Genomic DNA, 18,157 nt, shown 5'->3' with positions numbered 1-18,157 from the left:
ACCACGTAAAACTACCGATTATGCAAACATAACCTTCTTTCAGGAACGAAAGTAGTAATCAAATGCTGGAAATTGACCTCATCTATTTCCAAACTCATTCTGTTGTTCTTGTTCCCAATCTTATCAAAAAAGTAAGGGGATTTTTCTTTCAATTGAGATTAAACCGATCTCCCAATCCAACCCTTAATTCTTGGGTATCAACACATGATTTTCAAAGAATGTAAACATATTATAATTATGCCTTGAATTGATGTCAAATTGTAATGAACTGACTTCAAATCACATATCTCTCAATCTACAAATGATTTGATCTGAAGGTGTGCAATACATCAATGATTCACGTCGGAGGTGATAATTTGTTTCGATGGCTTTCCAACAACTGGTCATATGCCCATTTTGATAAAATGTTATTGAATAGAATGTTCGCCTACATAAATGATTCTCCCACACCATGCCTCAAAAATACTATATTAAAATAACATACCGAAATAATGAAGAGAGAAAAAAGTGGTGTAGGCAATTGATAGTATATGATTTTATACAAATTGGCTGAAAAACTCATCTACGGTTGTGTATTTTAGCTCAGGATATAGTATTGTGGCTTCCAAATCGAATGATGAATTGATATCAAAGTTGGATTGTTGTCCTTTCACAAAAACTGAGTGAGCAATTGATAGTATTATCTTCAATAATGCATCTGTTGCATCTGTGAACAAGGGATTGAAGAAGCTTTAAATTTTTTGTTTTAATGACAATAGCACAAATTTACAAAAATGTAGTACGGAATAATTGACATAGTTAAGCTTTTCAGTTTTCACATTTGTTGATGTACTTATTTGACCCTAAGTAAAAAATACTTAAATATTACTTTGTAGTAAAATAAAAACTTAAGTTAATGTTATGAAACTTTATACAAATATCTATCTAGGAATATTTTACATGATGATAATACTTCTTCGTTCTTCCTTTAAAAAATTATTGCACCATTTTTTTTTTTTTTTTTTTGAATGGAAAATTTGCACCATTTAATTTGGTTTGGGTAATATGGGTATAATAAAGATTTAAAAAGAAATTAAATAACAAAAATGTCCATGTGACTATGTGAGTACAAATAAATTAAAAGAAAAGGAGTAAAAGTTAGGTAACAAAGGTAAATGTCCCATGTAAGCAAAGGTAGGATGGGTATTTATTTTGTATAGGAACATGCACAGACAAAAAGTATATGAAAATACATCTTAAATAGATTTTGTGCAAATAATATGTAACTTTTTAAAAAGAAAAATGGTGCAATTAAAAAACAGAAAAAATACCTATAATATGATAAACTTTATAGTCAAGCTTGAATGCTTGATACATTAATAATATTTATAAAATAAAATAAAATAAAAGTGTATCAATTATTATAAAACGGATGAAATATTGAAAGAGTAATTGGGTAGAGGTCTAGACTCTAGATTATTATAAATATAAATCAAGTTCCAACAAAGTTTAAAAACTATAGAATCCTAATTAAACTAACCTTGAATGTTCTTAAGAAGTTGTTCCTCTTTGACATAAATCTTTTCAAGCTTCTTGCCAATTTTATTCTCCCATAAAGACACAAGCTCGTTGAAAGAGTAGATGTTTGCTGGGGGTCTAATGTGAAGGATCTTGTTTAAGGTCCTTGGATCATCTATTGCTTTGATAGTATACATGGCAATATCTTCTTCCATGTTATAAATTCCTACATTATTGACAAATTCAAAAATGATTATATGCTAATCAATGTAATAAAAACCGAAGCAAAATGAACCAATTCAACATCTTATTAAAATAAAGATGTCAATGTCATTTGATTAGCATTAATATTTACATTCTAAATATGAAAATTTCAAAAAATTATAAAGAACGAACGAAAATAAAGATATTCAATGATAATTAAACACAATTTTACAAAAAAAATGATCTTATCAAATCTGGTCTGATCTAATCTGATCTAAATCTAATTAATTCTAAAATAAGTTAAACTAAACATAGCTTAAAAGGTGGGCTCCATTTCTTAAAATTATACACTTCGTAAGAGCAAGTTTAGCCCCAAGTCTTAAGACTAAAACTTGGGGTGACATCATCATTTTGAGTCTTAAGATTTATACTTAAGACTTGTCTCATTTTTCTTCAAAAATCTCAAGCAAGTCTCAAGTTGAGTCTTGAAATTTCAAGACTCAACTTAAGACTTGAGATTGGGACCCACTTCATTTTTATTTTTATTATCCCTTTTTTTTTAACACTTTTCTACATATAATATGTCAAATATTTAAATCTTAGGGCTAAAGTGATAAATTTGTGTAACTCTTAGTGAGCCTTAATAAGAATTTGATGACATTATTTTCAATGGGGACCACCAAAAATGATGTCACATCCAAGTCTTAAGACTAGGGGCTAAACTTGCTCTAAGTTGTGGATGAATAATTTAAAATTAAAAAAAAAAAAAAACATTTAAAAAAAGAATACGAGCAAATTAAAAGGAAGAAAAAGTAGGGAAAATGTGTTACAAATAATTGACATATATTCTCTCTAATATCCCATAATATAGAGTCTATTTCATTTATATGCGGGTTATAAGACATGCTGATAATTTGTACTTGAAAGTAATATAAGTGAACTAAACATCATCTTTTGAGCATGGACATAATTTGTACGTGAAAGTAGTATAAATGCATGCTTTTTACCTTTTGATGTTCCATCACTTAATATATGAACACGATCCCTTGGAGGAGCTTCAAGCTCAGGCTGAAAGAAGTTTTGGATGCTCGTACGAGCAAAGTAGTATGAACAAACATAAGTGTAAGGGATATTTTCTTCTTCAATTACTCGACGTATTTGAGACTTAGCCTCAATCAAACTCTGAGCAGGTTCAACACCGTGTACTCTATCAACATCCATACCAAATTCTGATGGCAAGAATCTCTGAAAACATAAATATAAGCTACGATACTAGTAAAATATGGTATCATCAAATGTGGTTGTTATGGCCTATTCTGATTTACTGAAAACAACTGAACTGAATTGAACTGATTGGGGCTCAACTGTACTGAACTATATAGAGTTGAAATGAATTGTTTATAAGAGAAGGAAATTAGGAACTGAACTGAACTGATTGGAGCTGAACCGAATTGAACTAAACTAAAATTTAGCTGAACAGAATAGGCCATTAGTCTTCTATAAATTTTTCGGCCATTAGTTTGTATATGTGTGTATGTAGGATTGGACTTATAAATGTGATTGTTAGTCTACTATACACCAAGGCTCAAAAATGAGCAAATCCAAATTGATATCCTATATCAACGAGCAGCGTTGATATATTAAAAATTGTTTAGTAGAAATAATTTTAATTCAATAAAAACAATTTCAATTCAACAAAAATAAGGTGAAATGACATAGTACATACCTTAATATTACCAGACTCTTTGATAGCTGCAATAATCTTCCTTTGATCTTGTATAAGTATGTTAGAATGAGAACGATGTCCAACCGTTGATATTACCACATCCACTTTTTTCATTGCTCTTAAAAGGCTTTCATGATCATAAATGTCTCCCTACATGCATGAATATTTTTACTCTTAGATTGTTGAAACTCTTATAATATACTACGTAGTACATCAGTAGATTGTACTATACAGTTACATTGAAACATTTAACTAAGCTTGCTTGGTGAAGTTGGTATGGAACTCACTTTGTGACTTTGAGGTCATGAGTTCTAGTTCCAACAACTACATTTAATTAGAAGTAGGGTAATTCCCTTACCTCTCTTTTTAGGGCCTGTGTAAGAATTTTGACTTACAATGAGAACTTGGACATCATTATGACTCTTAAAATACTCTTGTGTATGCACTTTAGAGAAGGTTTCTTCCCGAACAAGAGCAAAAGTTTGGTGTCCACTCTTAACACTTGCTTCGACGATGAATTTTCCGATGCATCCCGTTGCTCCGATGATCAATACTTTGCTGGTTGATGCCATTGTTTTAGAAAAGGAAGGAAAGAAGCAACTAGCTAAGCTAGAAATCAAAGTAACTAATTAAATGGCCTTTATCTTTGAGCTTTGGTGTACATATATAGTAGTTACGTAGTGAAATCGAAATGATAACCAACCAAAAAAAAGAATACGATGTAGTTAGTGCTGTCAAATTTCAAACCGAAGCCGTTTAACTGCCCGAAACGGACCGACCCAAATGAGAATCGAACCGATTAAAAACCGATTTTTTTGAAACCAAAAACCGACTCGAACCGTATTTTAGTAAACCCGAAACCGAATCGACCCGAATAATGTTAAACCGTATAAGAACCGAACCCGTTAACAAACCGAACCAAATATAAACCGAACTGAAAGAAAACCGAACCGAAAAAGAACCGAACCGTATCTAACCCGAAACCGGTTCCAACCCGAAACCGTTTAAACTGGCAAAAAAACCGCTTACACCGAACCGTTAGCAAACTGCTACCCGTTTGCACCGAACCATTTAAAAACCGAACTGTTTGTAAACCGAACTAGTTATAAACCGAACCGTTTATGATTCAAACCGCTTCTAAATCGAACCGTTTACAAACTTTTTTATATAATTAAATGAATTTTTTTTTGACGGGAATATAATTAAATGGATTAAATATTAGAAATCTTAGAATATTTTTTTTAAAATAGCAAGGCAAATCATTCATTAAGGATAATCAATGTTCACAAACAAGAGCAAAACAAGCAGGCTCAGGCCCTGCCTCAAACTATTAGCAACACTACTGCCTCTAGTCATGTATATAAATGATTAAATAAGAAGCATATAATAACCTAATTGTAAACACAGTAATACATTAATACACTAACTCTTATAATCTACTTCGTAATAAACTAGTAAGATCAGTATGACTAAACTTGAAACAGAACATAATATGTATTTATAAAATCAATGAGAATTTGTTTATAATATGATGCCTAAATAGTAAATATGAAATGATTCGCGACTTTATATAAAACTTGTGAACGCAAAAGGTTAGCAAGTACTATCAAATTTCAAACCAAAACCATTTAACTGCCCGAATCCAAACAACTCGATAAACATTTTATTTTTTGAAACCGAAAACCGACCCGAACCGTAATTTAGTAAACTTGAAATGGAACCGATATGAATAATGTTAAAGTGGTTAAACCATCGAAAAACCGAACCAGTTATAAACTGAACCGAAAAAGAACCGAACCAGTTAAAAACTGAACCGAAAAAGAACCGAACCAGTTATAAACTGAACCAAAAAAGAACCGAACTGTTTTTAACCCGAAACCGTTTCCAACCGAAACTGTTTGAACCGGGATAAAAACCGTTTGCACCGCACCGTTAACAAACCGCATCCCGTCTGCACCGAACCGTTTACTACCCGGACTGTTTACAACCCGAACCGAATTAAAACCGCTTAAGAATAAACCGAAACCGAATCGAACCGATAACTATTTAAACCGAACCAAAACCGACCCTTGAGACAATTAAACCGATTCCAAACCGACCCGATTGAATACCGAACCGATTTCAAACCGAACCGAAACCGAATGGTCAAACCGTTTTGACAGTGCTAGATGTAGTAACACTACTAAATGTGACCGTACTCTTTCTTTAAAAATTAAAATTACTAATATGACCTTTGTATCAATTGTATAACTTGTATGTGTAGTGTTGTAGTCTCTGTCTTTTATCCTTTGAAGGTAAGATATGCGTGGTTTTGTAGGCTTTAGGACCCATAAAACATTTTTCATATGCAAAGTTAAGTGCTATTGTACTAATGACAAATGTTTGACAATGATCCAATGTCCTTTGGCCTAGATTAATAATGACTATTTAAATGATGATATAATTATCTTTACAAACCTTCATGTGGCCGACCACATATATTAATTATTATTATTTTTTTTTTTTTTAGAAAGAATAGTCAGGGTTACTTAAGCTTGGTCATAGGTTACTCGATCAATTAGTTAAGGGTTACTCACTCGGTCAATCAAGGGTTACCTAGTCATTCAGGAGTTACTCGATTGGTCAGGGGTTACTCAATCTGTCTAGGGTTACTTGATCTGGGGTTACTGGTCGGTAAGGGGTTACTAATGTGTTAGCTGGTCACACGGCAACACACAAACCTCCTGAATTATCTTGGTGTGAGTGTAAAGGATAATGATATTGTTATCCCTTTATTTACTCCTTGATGTACACAATTAGGTTGATTGTCAAAGATTTTCTTAACTGTTGTCTAATGTATCTAAACATATACTCTAATGTATCTAGTCATAGTCTCATGCTTACTTACGTATAAATACTCTTGTATACTCTTTAATGTAATCAAGTTTTCTAACATTCTTTTTCTAATATTTTAAATGATATAGTCGTATTTTAAATAATTTAGTTAGATAATATAATCACTTTTCAAATGATATAATAAACTATCGGGAGCAAGAGCTTTCTTGTAGGTACACTCATGGAAGGTTCTTACAATTGGCTCATAGATTTGTGGTTCTTAGTCTTGTGACTATTGAGAATATGCTGATTAGTGGATTGAGGACTCAATGATTAGGAAGAGGTAATACACACGAGTGCCAGTAGTTAATGGCTGAGGTCGAACTCAGCCGACACTAGCTGAGGTCACCGCCAAATTGAATATCTAGTTTAATAAAAATGAACATTTTCTCACTGAACCTATTTTACAATAATTTTGTATTTTTCAATAATCAAATGTTCATTTTCATGCACTATGATGTTCATTCTTATAAAATAAATGTTCATTTTCATGTCGTATGATGTTCATTCTTATAAAAATAAATGTTCATTTTATTTTTTAATTAATATGAAGTACAACTTTTGTTTTGTTCATCAGTTGTATAAAATGTTCATTTTTATAATAAAGGATGTTCAATAAACATTAGCATTTATAATGTTAGACATTAGCATTTTGTTCATTATTAAAAAACATATTGTTGATTTTTTTAATTGGTATTAAATCATATAGCTCAGTTGCATAATATCCATTCAAGAAAATTGAACAAATCAATGTAGTTAACTTGAAACTTAAAAAAATGTTGATGAATAAACAATAACATCATAGGTTTATTGTTATTTATAACTAAAATGTTCTGTTAAATAATATTAAATGTTCTTTTTTTTTTCAATTTCATAGTCTTTTTATTTTACTCTTATATTATAAATGTTCATTTTTATTTAATGCAATGTTCAGAAACAAATGTTCATTTGTTTTTTAGTAAGTGTTCATTTTTTTTCTAGTAGATATTCATTTGTTGGGAGCGACCTCAGCCAGCGATGGCTGAGCGCGACCTCAGCCAAATATTTGCGCACGAGCGCCTCGCCGTGTTGGAAGGTTATAGAGGGCCCGTAAGATGCTTGGTTGCTTTTTAACAAAAAGGATAAGGGTTTATTCTAATTGACTAAACTGAGCTGAACTGAATATTTTATGAGAGAAAGAAATTAAGAACAGAACTGGACTGACTGAACTGAAAATAATCTGAAGAGAACAGGCTCTAAGTTTGCATTGCATTGAAACATAATAATTGAAACTTTAAAACTTCAATACTAAAACTCCTAAAAACAAAGGCAAAACAAGCTACAAAATCTTACAAAAAAAACTAGTCATAAGAATTCATCTTCGAACTACAATTAATATAAGGAAGAGCCGCTTTTAGTGACCACACTTTTTGGTCAATAACCTTAGTTTATACAAATTGATTGAGAAACTCATCCACCGTTGTGTATTTCAACTCAGGATATAGTGTTGTGGCTTCCAAACCAAAAGATGGCTTGATTTCAAAATTGCATTGGTCTCCTTTCACAAAAACTGAGTGAGCAACTGATAGTATCATTTTCATTAATGCATCTGTCTCATCTGTGAATAAGGAAAAAAAATTAAAGTTAGCTATAAACCTTTTGTATCACTAACCAAATGTTAAATCGTAACCATTAACAATATTAGCACAATTTTAAAAAAAATACGTAGTAAATAAATGAGTATAAAACAATTCTTAGGTGCACCTACCTCTGTTTACAAACGGGTGTATATAATAAGTGCTGAAATTGGGTTGGGGTCCAATTAATAAGTTCTACTCCGCAAAGTTAAATATTTTAGGAAAAAGGTATATCATGAACTGATACCTCGAATATTCTTAAGAAGTTGTTCCTCTGTGACATATATCCTTTCAAGGTTGTTGCCAATTTTATCCTCCCATAAAGACACAAGCTCGTTGAAAGAGTAGGTGTTTGCTGGGGGTCTAATGTAAAGGATCTTGTTTAAGGTCCTTGGATCATCCATTGCTTTGATAGTATACATGGCAATATCTTCTTCCATGTTGAAAATTCCTGTATTATTATCAAAGTAAAAAATGATATAATCATCAAGTTACTATTATATGCTAATTAAGTTACTAATAAATGTAATAAAAACTTAAAAAAAAAAAATTAAAAAAAAAAAAAACACAACAAAATAATGAACCAACATCTTATTTATGTGTAACACGTATATTACGGAATGAAAATAGTATGTGTAGAGAGCTAAAGGGCAGGTGATGAGAATCGATCAATCCTAGGATTCCTTAGACGTGGGAAAGCTCTAACCACTTGAATTATCCTTCACTGTACTGTCATAATAATAGTATGTATACGATGTATAAGTACTTGTAAAGCGAATATAATTTGATTTATATATTCGTAATAAGATGTGATCTAACCCTTTTTTTCTATTATTTTTTTTTATTTTAAGGTTACAAGATGAATCCTCGACCAACTACACCAAGCTTTAAGATGTAATGAACTTAACATCATGTGATGTATTGAGCACGCAAATAGTTTGTACGTGAAGATATGAATACTTTTTACCTCTTGGAGTTCCATCGCCTAATATATGAACAAGATCCCTTGGAGGAGCTTCAAGATCAGGATGCTGAAATAAGTTTTGGATGCAAGTACGAGCAAAGTAGTTTGAACAGACGATAGTGTAAGGGATATTTGCTTCTTCAATTACTCGTCGTAGTTTAGACTTAGCCTCGAACAAACTCTTAGCTGGATCGACAGCGTGAACTCTATCAACATCCATACCAAATTCTGATGGCAAGAATCTCTGAAAACATAAGCTAGAAAATTAGTATATAAAATATATGGAGTACATATATATACTTTAATTTTTTGGACTTCATACGTACATGTATATCTGTATATGCTTATTTAATACTCCCTCTGTCCCTATTTGATAGTCACTTTTGGGCAATTTTAAAATTGGTCTTGACACTTGCTTCGGCGATGAATTTAAACTAGTATGTGTTTGTAGGTTAAGATATACTAAGCATATACAGATATATGTGACTTAGCTAGGTTGGAAAAGTCTAAATTATCAACCAAACCAAAATATACTAATTGACCAAGTTTTAACTAGCTAGTAGCTATATCATCTTTTTAGTTAAAAGATACTTATCCCTTTGTACTTTCATAAGAAATAACATAATCAATCTTATTCAGTTATTGACTTCATGATAATGTCTACTTTTTAAATTTGTGTATATACATTTTCATAAAAAAAAAAAAAGCATTTGCAGAAATGTACAACGGATTTGAAAATAGCTATAATGTACATGTGTTAGAGATCGTACGATGAAAAGTCAAATAGGATAAACAAGGACAAAAGGATTAAGTCTCAATAAAAACGATGTGATAAATGACATACCTTGATGTTATTAGACTCTTTGATGGCTGTTATAATCTTCCTTTGATCATGGATAAGTATGTTAGAGTGATCATGACGATGACCAACCGTTGATATCACTACATCCACTTTCTTCATTGCTCTCAAAAGGCTTTCATGATCATAAATGTCTCCCTACATTGTGACTCAAAGATTAAAAATGTACTTTTCTTCATAGAAAAAAAAAATGTTAAGATTTCCTTCCTCCATACGCAATTTTTATTTAAAGATGAGCGAGAGAATGTCAATTAGACCTCAACTTTCACGATTTTAAAATTGTGAGCTATGCACTAAGTAAGGGGGAAGGGTAAGGGATCCTTACTTCCAAATAAGTATCGTAGTTGGATGATTTGACCTTGTGATTTTTTAATTACAATGTGAATTCCCAATCAAACACACCAAGGGTGTAAATATCGTAGTTGCATGCAATTAGTTGCGAAAATACAAGTATATATATAGAAGTGGTAAAAATACAACTAAAATGAGATTGATGGAAATAGAAGAAATGAAGTTAGTCAAGAAATTTGACGTACAATGAGAACATTGACACCAAGGGTGTGAAAAAACTCTTGTGTATCCACTTTAGAGAAGGTTTCTTCCCGGACAAGAGCAAAAGTTTGGTGTCCGCTCTTGACACTTGCTTCGGCGATGAATTTTCCGATGTATCCCGTTGCTCCGATGATCAATACTTTACTCTTGGATGCCATTGTTTTAGAGAAGGAAGATATGAAACAACTAGAAAGAAAGAAAAAAATTGGCCTTAAGCTTTGGTGTACGTAGTGAATAATTGAATATACTACCTCCGTTTCATATTATTTGCAACAATTAGCTAGACATTTTTACAAATAATATGTAACGGAGGTACTATATACGGAAGATTAACGTTGCTAATGTATGATATTTGTATATGTACTCTTTGAAGGGTAAGATATGCGTGGTTTTCCAAGCTTTAGGGCCCATGCAATTATCTTACATGTTACATGTGCTTGATTTAGTACTATTGTGTTCATTACATTGCTTGACAATATTCTTATTATGTCCTTTGATAATTGTCATGTAATTTGCGTACTCCATGTGATAAATTAAGTATTACGTCGTATTGTACATACAAAATGACAATAATCTAGTGTCCTTTGGTTAGGACAATTGCTCGACAATAATTCAGTGTTCTTTGGATTACTAATGAGAGTACGCAAATTGACTTTCATTGACTTATTTAAAGTGTGTATTAGATTAATCGTATTAGCCTTTATATATGTGTTAGATTAATCGTATTAGTCTTTAACAAAAATACACATTTTACATAATCAAACTCATTACAAATTAGAAATTATCCTTAAATGAGTTAAAGTTAACACAAAAATTGTTAAAACTACCCTTAAATAAATAAATTAATTAAATGAAGTATGTCTTATACAAGACTGATTGACAATTGTCCTGCAAATCCAATTCCAATTCCAAATAAATAATAAAAAATAAAAAAGATAAAAAAAAAATTATTTTCAAAATTTTCTTAATGAATACAGTACAAAGTTTGTTGGGATGTAATTTACCATTCATATGTAAGAGCTTTTACATAGGTAGCATTGTTTGATTTATCTATTTATTTCAAGATCTTGTTTATTATTTCAGACCAAATCAAATAAAAAAGATCTTAAATTGAAAGATACAAGTTATATACAAGTTCTTTAGTTCAGACAAAATAATATAAGCTCTTTTAGTTTAAAAATTTCAATATAATTTGAAACAAACCACTATATATACTAGAAATATCCTAGGACATTCTAACAAACAATCAGATGAGCCAAATAGATCCTAAATACTCCGTAAACGTTAAGCATAATTTGTAAGGATGAAGATTTGATCCCTGATATAGTGATATGAGATGGGATATTCCTGCTCAACAGCGAATGAGAGTGGTTTTATGGCTTATAATGCATGGCAGAATTCTGGTTAATGCCAAAAGACTAAATAACCAAGTTATAGAAGATCTCCCTTTGCCAAATTTGTGATGAAACAGCACTACTTCTGGTAAGTAGTTGCCCTCTGGTAAGTAGTTGCCCTGCAGCTCGCCGAGCTTGGTTACTAGTGAGGGGTATGCTGCAGGTTACTAGTGAGGGGTATGCTGCAGGTTACTAGTGAGGGGCATGCTGCAGAGTGCATACATGACTGAGTGTAGGTGTGGGAACCTGTAGCAATGGTTGGAAAGGAATTTGGCCTAGATGCTACACTGTAAGGACTTGGTGGTTGTGGAGGTGGCGTTATTGCAAGGAGTTTTGGTAGAAAAGAGGAAATGTTCTACCCCCTGGTCTTTGGAGTTTGGACTTTGGTTGGTTTGAGCTAAATACAAATGAAGCAGTGATAGGATTTCCGGGTCTGGCAGGAGAAAGCAGCACCATTTGTGATCATATTGGTATATCAGACCATCATTTTCCGCCTTGTTTGGCATTTGCATCTCTAATAAGGCTGAGTCATGGCAGTTTCTAGGCTGATAGGTGCAGCAGATGGGCAAATCTTGCTGAACTAATGATATTTAACAGGGAGGCAAGTGCCGGGATTTAATTGCAAAAACAGATTGGGAGGTGACTCTAGTCCATTGCTACCATAAAGGAGATAGAGCAGTGGATTGGTAAGCAACTACGGGTTTTGTCTAATGTTTACCATGAGCTGAACAAGATCATAAAAGATGACATTACAAGGGTGGCTTAGCCACACATAGTTGTTACTTAATACGAGCAGCCAATAAAAAAAGGGGGTTTCCTGCATAAATCTTTAGAAGAGGCAAAAATGTAATCAGGACAGTGAATGTAAACTCGCAAGAAATGAATCAGAAGTTCAATATAGAGGAAAAGTAAATCCCAGATCACATATTCATATCAAGACGTGTGAGAAGCCAATGTATATAAAACTAGAGTACATTGTGCAAAACTAACACTCTCAAGTTATTTGACTAACTAGCTCATATACTGTGAGCAATTGATCAAAACTTCAGCAAAAATGCAACTATTTCAGTGCACCTGCATGATGACCTAAGTAAATTAAGTAGATAAGTATATATACATTATGTTTTGTCGAAACTTTAGAATGTGTTTTCAACAACCCCGAAATCTGACTGGTAGGATTCACATTGCGCTAATAAATCAGAAGACTCAGAGTCTCTTGTTGCAGCAAAGTTCATGCCATTATGAACATATTCAGGCGATAATGCAGGAACATATTCTTGTTCATTTTCATTCACCTTGTTAAACATCATGTATGCTACAGCTCTGTCGATTACATTGGTTTCTGATTCAGGTATCTCCATTGTTCTTGATCTAGAAGCCGCCATTTGTAAGAAATGAACTGTCAGAAAAATACTCAGAAAAGGCATGATACCTACTTATTTAAATCTTTACTACTTAATAGGCAATTGGGATTTTGAATATAAGGTTGGTTAGCCAACAAGATGACCTAGTCTACACTCTTACATGTCTAAGTGGATAATCCAAGGGCCAAATGCCTGAGTTGACACCTTGAAAAATCGACTCGTGGTCACAACAAAGGACCAATGCCACGACTCTGTGTCATGTTGGCCTTTTGTATGCCTATACATAGCAGTGAGGGACTCAAGGTTCATATATAAGATGCAATACATGAATAAAATATAATCCTACTCACAACCAATTCTTTTAATCTTTTCTCCATATTTGTTATAATTTTAAGTGAAGCAAAACCTTCTTAGCAGTAACAATGACACCAAACTAACTTAACTTAATTCAATACTCCTTTTGTTACTTAATGATAGGCCAAATCTGATTAAAGGTCAATTTTAATGAATTTAACATACATACTATAACTATCCTTCAATATTTAGATTTGCAGGATTGTAAGTACCTTGAGCACTCATCACTAGTTTCAGGCAATGAAGATTCATCTTCCATAGCATTATTTGATGTCTGCTGCTCTGAGTGTTCAGCAAGTCGGTACATGGAATCTCTAAGGCAAATTCGAGTCTCATCACTCAACTACAAGAAAAAGTATTGTCCAAGTATTAGCAGCCACAGAACATAAATAAATAAATGAATCGAAAAACAGAACACTGATGCTCTGATGGTGTTGGTTTTGTATGAGTTAACCCACCTGGTTTAGGACATTCTCAAGCCCCATCAGCACCGATTCTTCAATTGACGAAAAATCATTATTAGCCTCTAATTTCCTTGTCTTCATTTGTTCCTCACGTTTAGACGGAACCCGTTCCCTAGTCTCCGGTACCTCAAAAAATAAGTATGAATTAATACCAGCAAAACAACAAACCAAAACAAATGGTTCATAGCCTGTAATATGAACTGATCCAAACTTAATGTTTGCCGTCTAAAATCAGCCTTAACTATTTTATTTATTATGACTTTTCTTCCTCATGCCAAATCAAGAGATGCCTTATTAAAATTTTGATTAAAACAAATCTAACAACAGTATGCAGGCAAGGCAACATGAAGTAGGTTATTACCAATTTACCATGTACATGAAAAACTTATTAAAGCATTAGTTTAGACAGCATCTCACCTCTACTGATGGACAGCTACTCAGGCCTGAGTTGTTTCGAGAACTAAGTTTAGATGCCTGTGAATATTCATTATCTGAGCTTTGTGAACAAGAGAGATTGGGATTTGTGAAGCACTTCAAGTTTCCCTCTGCATCTGTATCACAAGACATACTCTGAAACTCCATCATTTTGTTCGTTGAATCACTTTCAGATGGCATTCCAATGTAGAGAGATTGCAGTGGGAGGACATCATCTTCAAGCAAGGAACTCCTACACAAATCAAAACATAAACAAAAGGGTAAGAAAATCAAGAGAATACAAGGCTAGTATGGTCAAAATCTAATGTAGATGAATAAAAATTGATTGCCTACTGCACTTGGACATCCCAAACAAATTGAAACTTTCTTCAATAAGACAAAAAGTTTTTCCAACCTCAATGGGATATCCAAATTTCCTTTCTTAGTTTTGAGTAGGTTAGATGAAGAACCCGAGTGGACCTAACCCCTCAAAGGTCGACTCAGTCTATACCTAGGCCTTTGCAGGTCAAGCACTTGGAAGCTGGGGGGCAAGAGGGTAAGGGAAAGCCCCACCCCCAACACTCCAAGAACCGTAGTTAGCAAGGCTCGAACCTGTCAATACTGAAGGTTGAAATCCTGCCAACTACACCAAGGAAGCTTGGTCTCCATACTTAGCTCATAGGAAAATGTAAAGTATTGACAAATTTTTACTATTGCTACATGATTTCCTACATGCATTAAAGCAAGTATGTTAAACTCCAGAAGCCTGTACAAGAATATGTCATCCGCTGAATCAGTCTCTGCAAGATCATTGAAGTAGTAATCAGAACGAGCACAAGCAGCAGAAGCTCTACGAAGAAAATGAGGATCTTCAGATGATGATTTAAAATTGCTCGAGTCATGAGAGTGAACTCCATTAATCTCTTTGTTGCCAGTTCTACCAAACAACGTTTGTTGCTGAGGTTTTGCATTCGCAAAGTTACCTGAATCAAAGGTGTTTGGCCATCCAGAGTTCCCTCCTATTCCACGAGTTTCCCATTGTGACCAACTATCAGGCGATGGAAGCCTGTCAAGGTACTCTTGATCTCTTTGAACAACGAGATCACCATCATTTGCATAATACCAATCTGTCATAGTTACCTGAAGAAAATTTAATACAACAAAGAGTTGTTAAGTATATATTTTCAAGTAGCAATATATTAGCATCAGAATAACTGTATAAATGTCTTTGTTGCAATATGATTGGAATACTCCATAGATCATATTTGACTTGGAGATCAAACTTGTTAGATTGTCAATCTCTTAAAAATGTGTTATGACTTTATAGAGAGATGTGGTGTGATGAAAAAAACATACAGATGTTAGGAGAAAATACAACTACTGTACAAGGTACAATTCATTAAGTACTAGAATCGAGAAGATATTTAAGATATATTAGTTTTATACTCCCTCCGTTCTAAAATACATGCAATATTCGAAAACACAAGCTGTTAAAAGCCCATGTGATGGGAAAAGAGATAGAAAAAGACGAGAAAAAGTGCCCATGTAATAAAAAAGTGAAAAAGAGAGAAACCTCTAGTCAAAAAATGCAAATGTTGCAAATACTATCAAACTCATGTGAAAGAAAGTGTTGCAGGTAATTTAGAACGGGAAAGGATTATGTTAGTATCAAAGAGCGTAATCTCTTGATCTAGAATTAAAAGTCACACAATCATGTATATTATTTTGAGGTGCCCGAAAAAACTCTTTACTTCACCCAAGTAAAATTAGATTGTTCTAAGGATTCCTAACATACTGCCCACTTATAAAGAGAGAAGAAAGTTATTAAATTGGTTAGAAAAAAGAGAGAAGCAGTGAGTCTGCAGTCTGCATCATTGCATATAGCCCAAGCTTCAAGCATTTTTGGTAAAATACAATTAGAATATCATGTGCCGCTATTCTTTCAGTCAGCCCTCATACCTTATCTTCACCGTCACCGTCACCGTCACCGCCACCGCCACCGTCACCGATTCAACTGTCTAGGATTTCCTACTGCACACATTTTTTTTTTTCTCCCTAATTCATTCAAGCTGAAGATGGATTTGGTCCCCTCTCCCAATCTCCCCCCTTCTATTAAAAAAACCCAACACGTGAAATGTCGGGCAAACTCCGTTTCATTTTTACTTGCCCCATCTGAATTAAAAATTTTGCCTCGGGAAACAGTGGTTGAACAACTGATTGCAGAGAGAAATATAAATATTACAAAAAAAATTTGGGTTTTTTTTTTCGGATCCAGCTCTAAATTAGCAGGAAGTATAAGTTTTTGTAATCATAATCAGATTTTTACATTTAGACACATTCTAGACTGCACTGATAAAATTGAGCTGACTTCTCATTGACTCATTGGAGAAACTTTATGATACAGAAACAATAATTACTAGTTCTTGTAATCTGACAGTTAGATTTTAAAAATATACTTAAATGAGAAAAAACATTATCATGTCGAATTTTGTTATATTTGTTTCAATGCGTATTATATTAATGGTCGGGGTGGGTGTAAGAGACTAATGAAAAAGGAGATAAATCAGACTATTTGAAAATCATTGAAATGAACAAATCAATTTTTCCAACAGATTCAGAAATTAAAAACCCAAAAAATTAAATTTATTATGTTCATTCAAATTTGTCATTTGTAGAAAATAGACTTAACACTTGTCTTGACAATTGTCATACTAAGAAATTTGAGGTGAATAAGAAAATCAAATAAAATTTAGTGATTTGAACTTGGTTGTAATTAGATTATGTCAAACTCATTGAATTAACCTTCTAAATCCAGATTCATCACAGAAATCAATTAATGGGTTAAGTTAATCTTTCTTCACTCTCCTCTAAACAAGAACACCAATTGAAAGAATTTCTTAAACCCATTTAACACATAATTTTACCAGAAAATTCCAGATTTCAGAAAATTTTTAGAACATCAATTCATCATATCAAATTCATTTTTTTACTGACAATTCACAACAACTAAGACAATAAGAAAAGCCTCAATCCCAACAGAGGACGGCGTCGACTACATGAACCAATAATTTATCTCCTAAGTCATCTTAACAAACAATTAGCAACAAACAACATTCAATTAAATCAAATCAATGAAGAACATCAATCCCAAATGAACAGAGATTGACTACATGAACCAAAATTTAATCGAATTATTTTTAACTCCTTCCATCCAAATCATCTTTACAAACAATCAACAACAAATAAAAAATAAAACCAAATCAACAAAAAAAAAAAAAAAAAGTGAAAGAAGTCTTACCTTTTAGTATAGTAATCAAAGAAAATCACCCAAATGAAGAAGATCAAAGTAGGGATTCAAGAACCAAAAACTTAAATTAATCACAAAAATATGAAAAACCCAAGTTAGAATTTTTGAGATAAAATATAAAACCCCTTAAAATTTGTATAAGTAAGCAAAAAAAAACCCAAGAAAACGAGGGAAGATATAAGAAGGAAGAAGAAAAAGGAAAGAAAGAAGGCAAGTTGTATTTGTTGGTCAGAAAAAATTTGTGGGTGAGAGAAGCCAATAAAATGACAGGAAAAATACAATAAACAAACCAAATCATATTTGTGGTTGAAAAAGCTTCTCATCAAATTTTGTAAATCTATTGGTACACGTGTCATAAATGGGTCCTACATAATCAAATTTGTGGTTCATCTTGGTTTGTGGGACCCAATCACCAAGTACTAGGTTGTTATTTGTATCTCTCCTTAATACAGTCATAAGGAATTGGTGTTAGATATGCTTGCTTTTAATTTAATCCCAAAATGGTGTGAAAGACTTAAAAAAAAAGTCAAGATAAAAAAATGTGGGTTGAATTTATAATCAAAGTTTG

General features: G+C 32.8%; 3 protein-coding genes across 5 annotated transcripts; all 3 read right to left on the bottom strand.

The window, feature by feature from the left end:
- Positions 1–437: 437 nt before the first annotated feature.
- LOC145595576 (phenylcoumaran benzylic ether reductase Pyrc5-like) lies at positions 438–4,131 on the bottom strand. The gene is made up of 5 exons (XM_081651988.1): positions 3,823–4,131; positions 3,428–3,577; positions 2,709–2,946; positions 1,520–1,723; positions 438–706 (listed from the first exon to the last, which is right to left on the bottom strand). The coding sequence occupies exons 1-5, from the start codon at positions 3,997–3,999 to the stop codon at positions 537–539; spliced, it is 939 nt and encodes a 312-aa protein (XP_081508114.1). The 5' UTR covers positions 4,000–4,131; the 3' UTR covers positions 438–536.
- A 3,352-nt stretch (positions 4,132–7,483) lies between these two features.
- On the bottom strand, positions 7,484–10,602 carry LOC145595574 (phenylcoumaran benzylic ether reductase Pyrc5-like). The gene is made up of 5 exons (XM_081651987.1): positions 10,277–10,602; positions 9,726–9,878; positions 8,885–9,125; positions 8,165–8,368; positions 7,484–7,898 (listed from the first exon to the last, which is right to left on the bottom strand). The coding sequence occupies exons 1-5, from the start codon at positions 10,448–10,450 to the stop codon at positions 7,729–7,731; spliced, it is 942 nt and encodes a 313-aa protein (XP_081508113.1). The 5' UTR covers positions 10,451–10,602; the 3' UTR covers positions 7,484–7,728.
- Positions 10,603–12,584: 1,982 nt separating this feature from the next.
- Positions 12,585–17,803, bottom strand: LOC145593681 (protein LNK4-like). Of its 3 annotated transcripts, XM_081649996.1 has the most exons (7): positions 17,581–17,789; positions 15,266–15,422; positions 15,055–15,082; positions 14,286–14,535; positions 13,863–13,994; positions 13,617–13,747; positions 12,585–13,057 (listed from the first exon to the last, which is right to left on the bottom strand). In XM_081649996.1, the coding sequence occupies exons 2-7, from the start codon at positions 15,414–15,416 to the stop codon at positions 12,823–12,825; spliced, it is 927 nt and encodes a 308-aa protein (XP_081506122.1). In that variant the 5' UTR covers positions 15,417–15,422; positions 17,581–17,789; the 3' UTR covers positions 12,585–12,822. The 3 variants fall into 3 exon arrangements, with proteins under 3 accessions (XP_081506122.1, XP_081506121.1, XP_081506123.1); XM_081649995.1 differs by having other exon boundaries at positions 15,055–15,422; positions 17,581–17,792; XM_081649997.1 differs by having other exon boundaries at positions 12,946–13,085; positions 15,055–15,422; positions 17,581–17,803.
- Positions 17,804–18,157: the final 354 nt, after the last annotated feature.

Source organism: Chenopodium album, chromosome 19, assembly GCF_948465745.1.
Source record: "Chenopodium album chromosome 19, dcCheAlbu1.1, whole genome shotgun sequence".
NCBI classification, from domain to species: Eukaryota; Viridiplantae; Streptophyta; class Magnoliopsida; order Caryophyllales; family Amaranthaceae; genus Chenopodium; species Chenopodium album.
Note: the sequence above shows the minus strand (reverse complement) of the source record. Positions and strands in the feature narration are given on the sequence as shown.

Bases quoted from the DNA above. Each gene is read 5' to 3' on its own strand.
- LOC145595576 (XM_081651988.1), bottom strand. From the start codon at position 3,999: ATGGCATCAACCAGCAAAGTATTGATCATCGGAGCAACGGGATGCATC. The intron at 2,947-3,427 runs GTATGTACTATG...TTATGTTTTCAG, and splicing joins AAGAGTCTGGTAATATTAAG to AGATTCTTGCCATCAGAATT. The intron at 1,724-2,708 runs GTAAAAAGCATG...TCAATAATGTAG, and splicing joins AAGTGATGGAACATCAAAAG to GAATTTATAACATGGAAGAA.
- LOC145595574 (XM_081651987.1), bottom strand. From the start codon at position 10,450: ATGGCATCCAAGAGTAAAGTATTGATCATCGGAGCAACGGGATACATC. The intron at 9,879-10,276 runs GTACGTCAAATT...GTCACAATGTAG, and splicing joins TTGGTGTCAATGTTCTCATT to GGAGACATTTATGATCATGA. The intron at 7,899-8,164 runs GTATCAGTTCAT...CCTTATTCACAG, and splicing joins ACTTCTTAAGAATATTCGAG to ATGAGACAGATGCATTAATG.
- LOC145593681 (XM_081649995.1), bottom strand. From the start codon at position 15,416: ATGACAGATTGGTATTATGCAAATGATGGTGATCTCGTTGTTCAAAGA. The intron at 13,995-14,285 runs GTGAGATGCTGT...TTATTTTTTGAG, and splicing joins GTAGCTGTCCATCAGTAGAG to GTACCGGAGACTAGGGAACG. The intron at 13,058-13,616 runs GTACTTACAATC...GGCGGCTTCTAG, and splicing joins ACTAGTGATGAGTGCTCAAG to ATCAAGAACAATGGAGATAC.